Here is a 16,035-nt window from a genome sequence, read left to right as displayed (position 1 = left end):
TGCTGCTTATTCTGCTTAACTGATTTTCAATTAGCAGCTCGGTTCTTGTGCTGTTGCAGTCTTTGACAGTGATTTAGCCTCTGCAAATTGCTGCATGGCTACTCTGGTAAAAATCACCATGCCAAAAAAATGAAGACCTGTTACAAGAAAAAGGATGTGGGCTAATGAGAACTAAAAGCTGAATTGGCCGTTGAGGCTTATAAGCCAACCAACATTACCAAAACTATTTTCCTTCCACTAAGCTTGCAAGAATTCCTAGATGCTCTTAGGCCCCCTAGTTATGTTTTTAGAGAGCATTTTCATAGAATAAAAACAAGAAAATAAAAATGCATTTTCAGAGGACAAAAACTGGGCTCGTAGCTTAGTCAAAAATCAGTTTCAGGGAACAAAAACAGTGAAAATGTGTCTTGTACTAATATGTGAAACTGACAAAAACAGTGAATATGCATTCAATAGGAGGATTTTAAAACAAAAATTAACTAAAATTTTGATACATTTATGTATGTAATTAGTCTAACTCATTTTTTATTAGGCTTTTTATCACAAATGGTCCTTTACGTTTACAAAATTATCACGAATGGTCCTTGAGGTTTTTTTGTAACACTAATGGTCCTTAACGTTTGAGCTTTTTATTACAAATGGTCCCTGCCGTTATAACTTCTGTTAAATATGATGTGGAAAATAAATGGAATCCACCTGTCCAATTACATTGTGACATGTGGATAAAAAATAATTAAATATTTTTTTAATGAAAATTACTTTTTTTTTTTTTTTTTCTGTAACTTTTCATCCCCTTCCTTATTACTCCGTGTCTCTCCCCCTCTGCCCTCGCTCTCCATCTCTGCTCGCAACCCACAACCCATGCCCAACGAATCTCTTCTTGCAACCCACCTATTCATGTTTACTGGTTTCATGAGGGTGCAGTGGTGCTCAGGAATGAGGTTCAAGATGGCGTTTGAGACTGAGGACTCTTCTAGGATCAGCTGGTTCATGGGTACCATTGCTTCTGTTCAGGTTTCTGACCCAATTTGCTGGCCCAATTCCCCTTGGAGACTTCTATAGGTATTGTATTGTTCTGTGATTTGGTGCTCAAATTGTACTTCGTTTTTAGAATTTTGTTGTCTTTTTTTTTTCCCTGAGGTTGTGTTCTTGGGGCTGCTCTTGCATGTTGTCTTGTTTGGTTTGTTGGTAGGGACTAGGGAGAGAACAATCAGATTTCTCCTCCCACATATCATGTCATGTCTTGCATCTTTTGCCTTGTATCAGTTTGTGAAAATTCTTGAATCCGGGGTCTCGAGATTTTGGCTCTTCTCATTTGATTAGATGTGCTGAAATGTTTTTGAGTGAATCAGAGTGTTTTTAGCTTTTTGACCCATTTGCAGGGCTAAGAAAAAAATGATTTACAACATGCCAAATTCACAGTTTTTCATCTCCCCATCTTATTTTGGCGAATTGCTGCAGTTCTTGCTTCCTTTCTGTTCGTTGGCCACCATCCTTGTGTGATAGGGCTGCGAGAAGAGATTCGTTGGGCATGGGTTGCGGGTTGCGAGAAGAGATGGAAAGCAAAGGGTGGAGAGCACCTGTATCTTATATTTCTTCTTGCAGGTGGCAGTGGGAAATAAAAAAACAGAGGGAGGAGAGGACAGGGAGAAGAGATGGAGAGCGAAGGGTGGAGAGGGAGGGCAGAGGGGGAGAGAGACGGAGTAATAAGAAAGGGGAATGAAAAGTTGCAGAAAACAAAAATGGAATTTTCATTAAAAAATTATTTAATTATTTTTTTATCCACATGTCACAATATAATTGGACAAATGTGCTTCACTTATTTTCCATGTCAGACTTAACAGAATTTATAACGGCAGGGACTATTTGTGATAAAAAACCCAAACGTTAAGGACTATTAGTGTCACAAAAAAACCTCAAGGACCATTCGTGATAATTTCATAAACGTGAAGTACTATTTGTGATAAAAAAACCTTTTTATTATGCACACCAAACATGTTTTCCTCAGTTGACTCATTTGACTAAAATGAAAGAGCTTGGATTAAATTAGATATTTTTTTAATTTAAAAAAAGTGATTTAGCTATGTATTTGGCTAAGTTTAAATTAGTCAATGAAAACATTTATTGGCTTTCATGATATAATTATCCAAGTTAATATCTTAACTAGCTATGACTAAATGTGTTTAGTCACACAAGTTTCTAGACCAAATATTACATAAACATGTTCATTGCCCAAAAAAAAAAAACTACATAAAAATTACAATAACATAATCAAGAGCTTTGGGTGGAATCACGCCACAAATCTTGTGCAATATTATCTCTAATGTTGGTCATTTGTGCAATATTTCTTGAAGACATCTAAATTTGGTGTAGCCATATCTTCACTCTCAACAATCATGTCTTCTACTTGAAACTCTTCAAACAACCTATCACGACATGCTTCCCTTTGGATAAAATTATGTAACACACAACATGCAATAGGAATGCATCGTTGCCTACACGGAGGATAATTGGGCATCAATTTCAAAATTGGAAAACCGGCTTTCTACACACTAAAACACCGGTCAATTACATTACGTAATGAAGAATGCTTATAATTGAATAATTCTGTAGGACCTCTTGGTACTCGGCGCGGTCCCCTATAATCACGCAAATGATATCTCTCACCTCGATAAGGTACCAAGATTCCATGCATATTTGTATATCCAGCATCCACAACATAGTAATATCTTATTAATTAATTCATTATTTTCATGTGATAATAATATTAGTAATAGTTTCAATTTAATTTTCTATATTTATTCATACCTTCCTCTAGAAAAGGAAATTCGTTCTATGGCCTCAACACTGCATCTATGAACACTCTAGAATCATTTGTAGTCCCTTCCCATCCGGTGTAAACAAATGTAAACATCATATTAAAAAAAGCATGCGCACATAACATTTTGAGTAAAAAGAACCTTTCTACCACGGTATGAGATTTGTTTTTGTGCTGGTGCCCAAGCAGCAACATGTGTCTCATCAATTGCTCCAATACACTTCTACAATATAGTTAAAAGTAACTAAGTTGAATAATAAAAATAACTAAATGGAGGCTTAGCTAAACATCTGTTTCCCATAAGAAATCCAAGCTTTTTCTCTCTATTGCTAAACTCATGAAGACTTAGCTCCCATGCCACAAGCCTCTCATGCCAAGCTCTTCCATATTGATTCACTAAAACACACTCTCATGCCAAGCCTGTATAGTCTCTGTACAATATGAACTCTTTCCAGAGCCATCTCACACCATTTATCAGCTGTTGTATGCCAACACCAAATACTTCATCTTCTCCAACACCTATTCCAACACTATTCTCACATCAAGAAGAGCACTTCCAACACAGTAAAATCAAGCAAAATCATTCCAATACCTGTTATACATCAAAACCTGCAAGAAGCCACTGAAGATGACCAGAATATTCCCTAAGAATCGGCGTTCTTTCGGGATATTTTGGGGCCTAGTCCTTTAACCCACCCAAGCAAAGGGGCAATTTCACTCTCGCTTTACAGCGGCCCAAGTCCACCTAGAGCTGCTGGAACAAAAAGACCCTCATAATGGAAAAAAGAAAAACAAAGAAATAAAAAGCTTCGTAAATGTATAAAACTAAGGACCAATTTAGGATTGCTGCCACTTCCATGTTTGGTAAACAATATTTTTAAAATGTTGTTAATATAAAAAGTAGTGTGAAAACCGTTTGGTAAATTTTAATACAAAAATGTTGTAATTTTGGATAATTACTAAAATGGACATGATGTTGGTAATTTTAATATAAAACTGTTGTAACGGTTGATAATGACTGAAATGGACATCATGTTGAAAGTGTTATGTGCTAACTAAGTGGTGGTAGTGGCGGTGTGGTAGTGGTGGTGGTGGTGGAGGTGGAGTAGTAGACGATGTCATTTTTTAAAACTAATGATGATATTGTGGGAATTGAAAAAAATTCATTAAATGTTATTCTCTGCTTCTTGTGAAAACAACTTTCAAAAGCAACTTAGATGTTCTTTTCAGGAGGCCATTGCTTTTAAATTAATCAATGTATTTTATTTTTACCAAAAATCTTAAACTCCTTAACTTTAAAATGAAGCCAATTTTTGACCACCAAACAAAAAATCTCAAACGGGACCTAAGTCCTTCAGACTCATTGGCCTCCTATCAAATGAATGTGCCTAACTTGCTCCCCAGATTATCATGAAAAACTATAGGGAAATGTAGTTTTTATCGGTGCTTCACTGCACTAAGTGCGAATAGTGGTAGTGTCTACGCTTAGAGCGGCAATGTATGCTCGTTTTGTGGTAATATTTGTGCTTAGAGTGGAAGCGTACCAAATTAAAATGTTCGTGCTTGGAGTGATAGTGTACTAGTGATAATCTGTGCTTAAGTAGTAGTGTTGTGCTTGGGAGTAGTAATGTATTTTAGTTTTTAAACACAAACTAACACCTCGAGGAATAATGTACTAGATGTGTAGTACTAGTACGTTCCCTCCAAGTGTAGCACTACATTGATGAAAATTCAAAGCAAAAACCCCATCTTAATTTCCAAGATCAGAGGATTTATTGTGGCAGGTAGAATAAGACCAAGAATGAGAATGTCATGCATGTAACATCACAACTTATATTTGGTAGTCATCCATATTAAAATTCATGATACAAAGCTTATATCTTATTATTGCTATTTTTTTTACTGGCTAGTCATCTAATGAGCCATAAACAATTTGGCACGAGCTGCAGAGAATACATGATACCACATCAACATTCATATTGGCATTTCTGTTCACTCAAATTGGGGGTGGAAGAGATCTCTTTCTTCTTTTCTGATTCCCTAAATGCAAGCAAGATTCACAGGGGCAAGCAAGATGACACTGTTTTGTGAAGTCTCATCATTTACTGGTATCGTTTTCCCAAACATTGTCCCAACCACCACTCGGAGCAGGTCTTGGACCCTCGATGTAGTTCTGGGGTCCATGGGGTCCGTGGAGAGGACCCCCGTTGGGACCTTGTGGATGAACCTTATTGGGTTTTGTTTTAACTCCCAGTATCCTTAATACAAATCTAGCCAGTTCTCCATACAATAATCCAGAGCGATCAAAAAGCTGCAGCAAAGTATTGACAACCAGTTAGAAAATGCTTAAATGGGGCTAAGAAGTTGCAAAATAATTCCAAAGCCACGGCCATTCGTTTTCCATTCCACCCCAAAGAAGCGAGGATATGAAAGCTCTATCAAACCGGTCACCACATCTTTAATAAGATATAGGAACTTTCTGTGCTTTTGCATGAAAGTTACAGCAACTTATACATGGGAATTCCTCCAGTTGCCATTTCAATATCATCTGGTAAAGGAACGTGGCAAGATGTAACCAAAAAGTAAGATGGCCAGATATTCTAAACCACCACATTAAACTTCCGGTTAAAATATGTCAGACTTTAGAATTTCCTACTGCATGCTCCATGTCTGGGATTGAAAATGATGGGCTTCTCTAAGAAATAATTCATTTCACAGGTGTTGAACAAAAGTTGATTCTACACTGATGACAAATAAAGAGATGGATTGACAGATGATTACCTGAAGAAGTGCAGACATGAACATATGGAATGCCTGCGTGTTCTGGTCTATGAGAATTGCAATTCGACCAAAAAAGTTAACCACACCTTGCGTCTGCCATAAGAGGAAAAATTGAGAATAAGTAATCGTATGAAAGTCATCAAAATTCCAAAATAACTCTAATTAATTAATTTATTTATTATTATAGGGGTTGTTAAAAAGCACATCCCTTTCTTGTTCTACCAATCCCCATCCAAAAGAAAAGAGTTACAGATGCCCTATAAGCAGGCTCCAGAAGACAAGGTGAGCAAACAATATGATTCATGTTATACTCATTTTGACACATTCATTTAGAAAGCTTGATAGTCTTTATACCTTACTGCTTTCATAATACATTTGTTTATTATATTATGCATTTTTCATCCATCGAATATGAAAGTATAAACAAGTAAAAACACAAAATGCTTACCACCCGAAGTACTGAAATCCAAAACCCTGGTGGAGATGGAGGACCACCATATGGATCATTTGGATCTTGACCTCCATAAGGGCCACCCATGCCCATTCCATAACCACCCATCTGGCTTCCAAGACCACTATTGTACATTCCACCTCCATACATCCCAGAAGATCCATACATTCCACCTCCATACCCTCCCCTATACATGCTGTTGTTGCCATACATTCCCCCACCATATAATCCTCCAGTTCCACCATATGATGAACCATACATTCCAGACATTCCAGACATCCCAGACATTCCGGAGATTCCAGAGCCGTAACCTGAGTTATAGTTCACAGTGGAACCATAGCCTAAGGCAAAACAAAAAACAGACGAATAAACACAAATAAATTTTGGAAAGCGACAAATCAGGGGATGGAGAGGTTCATGCTTTCACTAACCTCCGTAGTTGCTGCTGCTCCCATAATTCTGCTCCCAAGGCCTTGAGGGTACAGGCCTAGCAAGAGCATTTCTATTAACAGTGGCATTTCTATCAGAACTTGAAACTATTTCTCCAGGTTTAGCAGTTCCTGAAGCCTCAACTACATCACTTGTGCTTCCAGCTGATGGGGGTTTAAAAGGTGCAGGACCAGATGAAGAACCTGCTCTCTCCCACGGTTTTGGGGGAGGACCATTAGCTGTGAAAGGCAACAATGTAACTCACTTTCCAAAGCAAAAATACCATACCTACCACACGACCATAACCACAATCTACCAAGTTAATAAACACTGAGGTTACACAAACAGACTTCCTACAACTCCTACATCTTTTTAAACATACCAAAATCCAAAAATGTCATAGCACACTGCCTGCCTGACTAAATCTCTGAATTACAGCAACAGTTTGTGGTCATGAAGCATGTCCTTGCTAGATTTTGAAAGTTTCTTTTTGTAAACTTTTTATTTCAAACTTCTATAACTAGTTACTGTCCAAGTGGTACCGTCCATGCCACTTTGGTAGAAGCAAGGGTGGTTCGGGTAATTTTCTTGTGTTTTATTCGGAGGTCATAATTAGTTGATTTGTACTGCCTAGGGTTTTATTGGTAAGCATTTGAACGTCGCCGTTTTTTTTCCCCTTGAGTTCCTATTATGCCTTCCTACTTGCCCCCATGCTTCTGATTACCCTGCTATCCAGTTGATTTTCTTATTTCTGATAAATCTGGTTGAACCCATTAAACCCCATAGAAAATTCCCAATAGCTTCCAAACAACCCTAAGAACATCAACATAGGAGGACTACGGTAACTCTAACAGACCAGACAAAACTCTTAACAATAAAGAAAACAAAAATTAAGAGAAACCGTTTTTCCATCAGAAGATACTGAGTTTCTCAAACTACCTAAGGATTTTGGGTGATAAATGAGTTAACGGGTTACCACCTAGCATTAAAGATAGTCCACGAGTTCAGCATACTGAGCGAACAAAACTTCATGTAACTTTATCGACAGCTTTAGCTACAAAGGAGCTATGAGCAAGCAAGCTACGTGTTAATTTTGCTCGAACAAAATCTAGTACTCCATTTTAAAAGATATTCCATTCTGTCAATAATTTCAATGGCTGAACCATCATTCATATCACCCAAATTGCAATAACCCTTAACACTAACCCAAAACTTTGTTGCTTAAAGGGGGCAGCGCGGGGAGTCTTTTTCAGTCAATTGGCTGTGCTTGTTATTCTAGGGTCATAAAAAGATGAACAAGAAATGAATCAAAACTGGAATTCCATCCTTTTTCTCACAAATTTTCTCAGCAAACAAACAAATCCTATCCTCAAAACAATTCGAACATAAAATTCATAATCCCCGTTCAACAATCAAAACCCAAAACTCCAGTAACTCTAACAACCCACCAAAACTCCCAAACCATCCACCCTTTAACCAAACTAACAATAACGTCAAAAAGAAAACAAGAAGAAGAAAAAATCGAACTTCTGTCTAACCCAGAAAGAAGAACCGCAAAATTCAACAGAATTAAAGAGAAACGAAATCGAATAGCCAGAAATTCATGAAAAATTTCATGTTAAAATTCACGAACCTGAAGGCTGGGGGTTCGATTCCATCAGAATTTACAGAGACACGTCATGCGATAGAAGAGCTCATTCCACTTTTCAAGACAGACGTTTTTTTTCTGTTCTCACCCTTTTTTCATTAATTTTTTTGTTTTATATATTTTATTTTTATTATTTATTTTTAATTTTTAATTTTTAATTTTGGTTAGAACGGTGGACCTGTCGGGCTGTGGATTTCTGTTAGTGCTGAGAAGGGTCCTATCGCTATGTGGACCGTCAATCCTTGTTGGGCCCCACGTTTAGTGGCGGCTATGATCCGGTCGTCGCTGGGTGGACTTTTTGACATTTAGCAAGGGACCGCGTAAGTTTAACACGTTGGGCGGATTTGATTTTGTTTTTCTCATTTTGTTTTAGGCTTTGAGAATGAAATGCAGAAAGAACTTTGTTTGATATCTGGCATTTAAAACGTTGAGAGGTAAACATGAGAGCTGCCCATTTAACTCATATACCTAAACTTGAGACTTGATGAAATCCAATTTAGCTCATATACTCAAAACACTGAGCCAATACACACACAATTAGGTTACATCACCACAATGAAGCTAGCCACAATTAACTAAATATAAAACTCACCACAAATATATATTGTTATCGCCATCTATGTGAGTTGAATCTGAGAGTACTGCCAAATGTATACGAAATTTAAGACAATTACACACTCGAGAGGCTACTTTTTAGAATTTAACAATCGTTTGGCCTTAAACACAGCAAAGACAGACAGCAAACCAAACCATAAACAAGAAGATTACAATATTTTTCCAATTTCGAAAGTAATTGTCTTCTCAACAGAATTTTCCTTATAATCAAAGTCTACAAGTATAGAACAAACTCCCCCAAAAAAATCCCTAAAAAGAAATACAATAATTTACGGGAATTGCTCCACTGTTGAAAATGAAAACTACATATAAAATGTTGAAGTGAATACATCAATGAGCTAATACCAACGTAGGATTATAATACACTCAAATGACAGAAACAATAAAAATGCATCAGTAAGTAGGATGTAGTCCATGAGCAAGCAAACTCATGGAAAATCTTAAAACATGGAATCTGCAAAATTTTACTATCAGTACAAAAAAGAGAGAGAAAAAGAAAAAGAAAAGCCTCTGGCCTTATTAGTCATCGACCTCAGCTTTAATTTCTCTTTGTAGCTCCTCCTTGTACTCCTCAAAAGTCCCTGGAAAAGTCCTCACAGTACCCTCTTCAACAACCCAAATTTCACTCTTCTCTTCATCGTCACACACCCGTGATATCAGCCTAGAATCATGACTCACCAGTACAACTCCACCAGTGAATTCATCAAGTGCATCAGCCAGGGCATCAATACTCTGCATATCTAAATGATTTGTGGGCTCATCCAACAGCAAAATGTGGGGCCTTGACATGGATATTGATGTGAAGACAACTCGTGCTTTCTGCCCTCCGGATAATTTTGCAATAGGAGTAAGATGGTTGTGGCTAGGGAGTCCATATTTCCCAAGCTTTGCCCGGACAGCCTCTTGCTTGCTAAGTCCCTCTTGTTCTGGATGAAGGCGAAGAAGGTACTGAACTGGGGTCTCACCCATTGTCAGGAGATCCACAAAGTGCTGTGAATACCTACCGATCCTCAACTTCTGACTCCTCCGTACTTCACCCTCCGTAGGAACCAAATCACCTGCAAGAAGGTTGAGCAGAGTAGACTTTCCAGCTCCGTTAGGTCCAACAATGGCAACACGAGTCCCCATATCAATACCAACATCAACACCAGACAACTTGAAATCCTCCCGTTTTGGATAACTGAAGCTGACTTCAACAAGTTGCAAGAGTGGAGGAGTAAGCTCGGTAGGTTCAGGAAAGTGGAACTCCACACTGTAATCTCTCCACTTCTTAGGAGCCTCAACTGGTGTGTCATCTTCATCAACCTTGCCCTTGCCCCTGTTCTTTGATGCTTCCTTAACTGCTGCAGACTTTGCTCGATCCCTGACCTTCTCCTGTTGAACCCGATTTCCACTCCTTTTAGCAGCTTTCATCTGCTTGTCATAAATTTCAAACTTTTTGTTCACTTCTTTGCGACGTTGCTCATACCCAGTTTCAAAATCATCAAAATTTCCACGGTAGATGTGGAGTTTCAGATCATGCAGATGAATAATCTCATTGCAAACTGTGTTAAGGAAATCCCGGTCATGTGAGACGACAACCAAAGTTTTTTTCCAGCGGCACAAGTACTCCTCCAACCAGAGAACAGCCCTCAAGTCGAGATGGTTAGTGGGTTCATCGAGCAACAAAAGCGTTGGCTGGACAAAAAGTGCCCTTGCTAATGAAATCCTCATCCTCCAACCACCACTGAAGGACTTAGTTGGACGGCCTTGCATATCCTTTGTGAACCCCAACCCAGCAAGAATCTTTGAAGCCTGAGCTTCAGCCGCATCTGACCCCATTAACTGCAATTTCTCATACAATTCAGTAAGCTTCTCTCCCTCTACATCATCATCATAACTGTCCTTTTCCTCAGCAGAAGCTGAATTCTGCAAATCTGCAACCTCTTTCCGGATTTTGACAAGTTCTTCATTAGCTGAAACAACTGCTTCAAGGGCAGTTCTATCGTCAGCAACTACCTCCTGTTCAACCAAAAGCACATCAATGTTTTTTGGTACTGGAATCTTCCTCCAAGCAAGAAGCTTCAAGAGAGTAGACTTGCCCATTCCATTAGGGCCAACCAAACCATATCTCTTCCCATGTGATATCTTCACTGAGGTGTTCTTTAGAAGTTCCTTTCCCCGAGCCGACACAGAAAAATTTTCTACTGTTATATCCTTGACATTAGCATCGCCATCTTCACCATCAAGTACCGATGCCCGGCTTCCAATAACAACAGTGAAAGCATCATGATCATCTCTAAGGGCCTCCTTCTTAGCCTGCTCAACAGCATGGGCAGCTAGAAGGTCCTTCTGAGCACGCTTCTTTAACTCTTTCTCTGTTATGGATACATCAAGTGGCTTATATTCTGGCCTCTTCTGCTTTTCTTCTTGTTGGCCCTCTTCCAACACATATTCATCTTCTTCATCAGAGGGGGGGAGATCAATATCATCAGTGTAGGATGGACGCTTTGGAGCACCTTTCGCCTTTGTACTTGAGGAAGATCCTTTCTTGGGCTTATCAGGTTTCTGGTCCATGCTGGCCAACATGGCAGAGACTGATACTTTCTCTTTCTTCCCGTCTTTAGACGCATCTTTTCCGGTTGACTTAACCTTCGTGGTTGCACCAGCCTCCTCTGTCTTCTTCTTTCCCATTGCAGCAGTTATCTGATATAAAAAATTTATAAAATAAATAAAAATAAAAATAAAAAAGGAACAAAACTCAACTAACTTCAGCTATAGATGATGTTAAATTACAATCAGATCAGCACAATACAAAGAAGTATAGCATCAAAAGCGGCTATAAGCTGCGGTCCAGTGACCCAAACGGTCCCAAAATACAGAGAACAGAAGGATAAAGCTATAGAATAGAAGTTGGAACGAAGATAATTGAGTTTTCAGGCATAGGGACCCAAAGGAAACTCTATAATCTGTAACTTGTGAATAAAACTGATAAAAGACCCTTATTACATCTCTTGACTAGGCTTAATAGCCATCAAACCCTAGAATAAAAGGGAAACCTAATTGACAAAGGAAAGTTAAACCAAAACAGGAAATTAAAACAAATCCTAGTTGGAATAGGAAAACAAATGATAACTTATCAATTTAAAATAACTCAAACTTAGGTTATTGGCTGACGGGTAGATGCTCCTGCATCACCTATATTGTAGGTATTTGTTTCAACGTGACGGTTCTCATGGACAGTTTACACAAAATCCTTTGACAAAGTTTGAGGTGTTCAACTTCAGATTGGAAGCTTGCAAGGATTCCCAAATTCCCCATTCCCCCACCCCCAAATTTTGTTCTCTATATACATAGAGGATTTTTCTTTTTTCATTGGCTAAGAATTTTAAAATACCAATCAATTAAAAGCTCCAAAAACAACTCCCCCTATAATCATCCAGTTCCTAACCCAAAATTTTGGGAAGATATTTATGCAAGTAATCTAAAGATAAATCCATAAGTTTTATCACTCAATTCAATTCAAGAACCTCACACATAAATCAGTCGAAAGAGTAATGAATTTCCATGATTTTGTATGCGATGATTTAACAGACTTGAATCAAGACTTGCAAAATAGGTGAATCTTAATCGAATTAAAAGAAATAAAACTCAACCTACAAACCTCAGACCAAGAGCTCAAGTATGCGTCGCTGTAGTTTCCAGAAAACACCCAAAGCTGAAAACCCACAGTTATAGATGCAGCCGAACAAAGAAAAAATTAACTAATGATTGGTGAGATTCAAAAGCCCAAATAACAACGGACTTGCTGCTGGGAATAAGAAAGGTTTATTTGGCAACGGGCACTGCAGATGCCGTGAAGGGAAGAGGGAGACCAGCAGGTGTGGGGGACTGGTGTGTCGTGGCGGCGGCCAGATGAAAAGATCCAGAGCAAGGTTATTTTAAAAATAAATAAAAATTATTTGTCATAAGATAAGACGCAGAGCAAGGTTATATAGGGTATTTACAACAAAACCGACAAAAGACGGTAAAGTAAACAGGATCCAATTCAATCAGCCCAAATGAAACCGATTCAGCCCAATTCAATTCAATTCAATTTTAATCAATTTCAACAATTTGGCAAATTAAATTGAATCTCTAATTTCCAAAATCAACATGATTGGATTTGTTCATGAGAATTCAATTCATTCTAGTTAATTTTAAGGTTTTTTTTTTCCGCTCATGTAGGTATTTGTAATTGAGAATGAGAAAGTTATAAATATTTTTAGTCATGGAGTTATGTTTAATATATTATAGAACCAAAGCAATTTTTTCTAGCATTTCATTTATATTTTATATTTACGTATATTAAAATGTTTGATTAGATTAAATCTGACTAAAAATATTTCATATTTTATTATTGTCTTAATTCATTATCAAAATCGATCATCTAATTCAGTATCTGATCTAATTGATGGATTGGATTGAATTTAAACCTTTGATCTAATAGGATTGGATTGGAAAAATCATAATCCAATCCACCACCATTACCACCATAACCAACCTAAACCCCACCTCACCACCACGCTACCACTAAACAATCTCACCACAAATATCACAGATACGATGGCGTCACCACTACCACAAGATAATAAAAGTTAAAGTTTGTGTTTAAATTCATTAGTCAAACAAAAAACTTTACAAACTCAAGAACATTAAGTTCTATCATTTATGAATTCCTTGGTACTTATAGGAAGGGGGAGGGAGTTTTTTTTCAAACACATACTAAGGTGCCGTGGGGTTCCCAAAAATACAAAAATATACTCATATTTTATGCAAATTAATTAATCACAAATTATACGCGTATTGATGTATTTTTCACAAATAATACACATTTTCCTCAAAATTTGACAACAATACGCATACTATCTGCATATTTTATTTGTATTTTTTATATATTATTGAAAAAAAGAACTACAAATAACAGAATTTAAATTTTTTTTTTATAATGGCCGAATTTTTCACCATACATTTTAAAGAAATTTACCAAATAATACACGTATGTATTTTATAAGTATTATACCCCTTCTGTATTTTATGGGATTGAAACCCAAGGTAATCACTAGCACATTCTTCACTCTCTGGTCATCAGCACAGAATCACATACCATTTCAATGATCTTATTTGAGTCACAATCCATGGAACTTTAAGATGCACCACTATCTCACTATTCATATGTGCACAAAAGCTCTGACTGAGGAAAGTGAAGATTCCCTACCTGGTCTACAAAGCTATGCCAGTGCCTTAAACCGATCAAGTCAGCAAAACCCATAGGGTGGTTTCAAACCACTTCTGAAGAGTATATATAACTGAACTACTTCAGTCTCAATCCAACTACATAATGATGTCGACCTTATATCAATATACTTCCAGCTCGTTCCTGAAATGCTTGGATAGGGAAACAGTAAGTAGTGATGTTCACATACATGGATAGTAAGGTCAAGCTCTTACAATCCCAAGACGAATGATTGCTCGTAATCTAAAGATATTACAAAGATCCACACACTATCCACCATGTAAGGTTGAAATGAAAACAACCACATCCTTCTCCTCTAGTGTTGTATCAAGTTGGCCACTCAGCTCCCAATCGCAATCGTTCACAAGGGCCAGAACACCAGGTCTCCTGCAAAACAGAACAAAATTCATGATCTAACAAGAAGATAATGGTCATGTTTCACAGAAGTACTTATATGATTTTGTAGCAAATTTGTTTCATTTGAAAGAGTCCTCTCTCCTTTTCCTGTAGTCTTACTATGTTTTACCTTCAATAAATGTCTTCCATCAAAACCCATTAACCGCATACGTAATATAAAATTATCATTCCATGTCTCAGGCACACATTCACTTCAAAATTAAGACTTGAAGCGGAATTTAGCTTACACAGTATCTCCTTTCATAAACATTTCAGGCCTCTCCTTAATCAAATTGGTACGAATCCAAGACAGCAAATCCTTCATTGTTAACTGACAAGAAACAAATGAAAATGAGTTGACTTATAGAAATAAAAGCACCAAAAAGACAAAATCAGCTGCATATTTCATTATTCTTTTTGGCCTTAACAAAAGCTGGAACTACCTTTTCTGCTCCGTTTTGCAGTTCTACATTGACATTATGAATCTTTACAGAGTTGCAAAGAAGCTCTAATCCTCCGCTACATAAAGAAAATATGATTTCAGGCCAAAAACGAAAAAAGCAAACATTCCAAAACTCAAACTATGACTACCTTATAAAAGCATCAAGAGTACTAAAAACTAATAATAAATGACTCTGAACAAACTTAGGTCTACAGGAACTCATGTAATTTTAACAAGAGTTTGCATAGTAAAAAATAGAGAATAAAAAAAGAAACATCAACCAAGCATAATACAATGGCAATCTCATAATTTCAAGAATGGCCCATAGAAGAGCCTTTCTAATGTTGCATTGCTATTGTCATACTGTCTTTTTTTTCTTTTTGTACTTTGCAAGAACAAAGAACCATTCGAAAATTTTGTGAAATAGTATTAGGAAAAGAAATTAAGTACCCGAATTCGACGGTCAGCTTCATATCGGAAAATCTGCAGAGTTTCGAAACCTAAAGAAGAAAAGAGTGGGAAAGGAATGAGAGCTCAATCAAACGTCAATATCAGTCTCATGTATTTTATTCCAGAAGAGGCACAAAATTACTACATCAACAAATATATGCAAACGCAACCCATTAAACAGATTACCAAGATTTCTAAGTATTACAATAAACGGAAAGCAATTTTCTTGTTTTCTCATTGTTCTATTATAAATCGTTAGGGTTAAAAATGATTCAAATTGGGAACAGTTCGATATCAAAAAGATAAAAGCCTCATTTGGGTTTCCTTGTTTGATCAATGAGCAAACATGACCTTAATCTTTAAGATCATTTAACAAAATTCACACCAGAAGAAACAGCAGCATGCTGTTTACAGATTGCTGCCAGCACCAGAAGCAAGAGCAGAAATTTTTTAAGGATGCAAATTTTCAGTGAGTTAAGCTAAAGCATTAAAAAAATATACATCTAAAACGTTGCTGTTGTTAAGCAGCAGATGCAGTAGATAGAACACAGTGGGTACCTTCTTCCTTCTTCCTCCTTTCTTTTTCCTTCTTTTCTTTCTTCTTCTTTCTTCTTCCTTCTGCTGCCGCTGTTTCTTTTACAGAGGCAAAACCTAACCTCTGGGAGAAAGAAGAGGCTGGGTGTCATTAAATCAACTTTTGCAATTTACATTTTGACCCCAAGGTTTCTATAATTTCAACCTTAGCTTCTAC

At 37.2% G+C, this 16,035-nt stretch overlaps 3 protein-coding genes and 1 long non-coding RNA gene across 7 annotated transcripts; 1 reads left to right on the top strand and 3 right to left on the bottom strand.

The window, feature by feature from the left end:
* Nucleotides 1-772: 772 nt before the first annotated feature.
* LOC148920512 (uncharacterized) lies at nucleotides 773-1,785 on the top strand. The gene is made up of 2 exons (XR_016123713.1): nucleotides 773-1,062; nucleotides 1,462-1,785. It is a non-coding gene; the product is annotated as an uncharacterized LOC148920512 (long non-coding RNA).
* Nucleotides 1,786-4,631: 2,846 nt separating this feature from the next.
* PEX13 (peroxin 13) lies at nucleotides 4,632-8,271 on the bottom strand. The gene is made up of 5 exons (XM_008238964.2): nucleotides 8,113-8,271; nucleotides 6,482-6,718; nucleotides 6,048-6,391; nucleotides 5,600-5,692; nucleotides 4,632-5,129 (listed from the first exon to the last, which is right to left on the bottom strand). The coding sequence occupies exons 1-5, from the start codon at nucleotides 8,135-8,137 to the stop codon at nucleotides 4,917-4,919; spliced, it is 912 nt and encodes a 303-aa protein (XP_008237186.1). The 5' UTR covers nucleotides 8,138-8,271; the 3' UTR covers nucleotides 4,632-4,916.
* Nucleotides 8,272-9,029: 758 nt separating this feature from the next.
* Nucleotides 9,030-12,689, bottom strand: ABCF4 (general control non-repressible 4). 2 transcript variants are annotated; one of them, XM_008238965.2, is made up of 2 exons: nucleotides 12,386-12,689; nucleotides 9,030-11,427 (listed from the first exon to the last, which is right to left on the bottom strand). In XM_008238965.2, exon 2 carries the CDS (start codon nucleotides 11,413-11,415, stop codon nucleotides 9,262-9,264), a length of 2,154 nt encoding a protein of 717 aa, XP_008237187.1. In that variant the 5' UTR covers nucleotides 11,416-11,427; nucleotides 12,386-12,689; the 3' UTR covers nucleotides 9,030-9,261. The 2 variants fall into 2 exon arrangements, with proteins under 2 accessions (XP_008237187.1, XP_008237188.1); XM_008238966.3 differs by having other exon boundaries at nucleotides 12,378-12,688.
* Nucleotides 12,690-14,018: 1,329 nt separating this feature from the next.
* On the bottom strand, nucleotides 14,019-15,985 carry LOC103335933 (ubiquitin-related modifier 1 homolog 2). Of its 3 annotated transcripts, none has more exons than XM_008238967.2 (5): nucleotides 15,843-15,985; nucleotides 15,285-15,334; nucleotides 14,836-14,911; nucleotides 14,641-14,723; nucleotides 14,019-14,383 (listed from the first exon to the last, which is right to left on the bottom strand). In XM_008238967.2, the coding sequence occupies exons 2-5, from the start codon at nucleotides 15,305-15,307 to the stop codon at nucleotides 14,266-14,268; spliced, it is 300 nt and encodes a 99-aa protein (XP_008237189.1). In that variant the 5' UTR covers nucleotides 15,308-15,334; nucleotides 15,843-15,985; the 3' UTR covers nucleotides 14,019-14,265. The 3 variants fall into 3 exon arrangements, with proteins under 3 accessions (XP_008237189.1, XP_088903520.1, XP_088903519.1); XM_089047394.1 differs by having other exon boundaries at nucleotides 15,285-15,336; nucleotides 15,888-15,895; XM_089047393.1 differs by having other exon boundaries at nucleotides 15,285-15,336; nucleotides 15,878-15,894.
* Nucleotides 15,986-16,035: the final 50 nt, after the last annotated feature.

This window comes from Prunus mume, linkage group LG2 (assembly GCF_029339155.1).
Source record: "Prunus mume cultivar Tortuosa linkage group LG2, ASM2933915v1, whole genome shotgun sequence".
Taxonomy (NCBI): Eukaryota; Viridiplantae; Streptophyta; class Magnoliopsida; order Rosales; family Rosaceae; genus Prunus; species Prunus mume.
The sequence above is the reverse complement of the archived record's forward strand: the minus strand, read 5'-3'. Positions and strand labels throughout refer to the sequence as shown.

Bases quoted from the DNA above. Each gene is read 5' to 3' on its own strand.
- PEX13 (XM_008238964.2), bottom strand. From the start codon at position 8,137: ATGGAATCGAACCCCCAGCCTTCAG. The intron at 6,719-8,112 runs GTTCGTGAATTT...TGCCTTTCACAG, and splicing joins ATCGAACCCCCAGCCTTCAG to CTAATGGTCCTCCCCCAAAA. The intron at 6,392-6,481 runs GTTAGTGAAAGC...GTTTTGCCTTAG, and splicing joins GAGCAGCAGCAACTACGGAG to GCTATGGTTCCACTGTGAAC.
- ABCF4 (XM_008238965.2), bottom strand. From the start codon at position 11,415: ATGGGAAAGAAGAAGACAGAGGAGGCTGGTGCAACCACGAAGGTTAAG.
- LOC103335933 (XM_008238967.2), bottom strand. From the start codon at position 15,307: ATGAAGCTGACCGTCGAATTCGG. The intron at 14,724-14,835 runs GTAGTTCCAGCT...GTTTCTTGTCAG, and splicing joins TGCAAAACGGAGCAGAAAAG to TTAACAATGAAGGATTTGCT. The intron at 14,384-14,640 runs GTAAGCTAAATT...TCTGTTTTGCAG, and splicing joins TTTATGAAAGGAGATACTGT to GAGACCTGGTGTTCTGGCCC.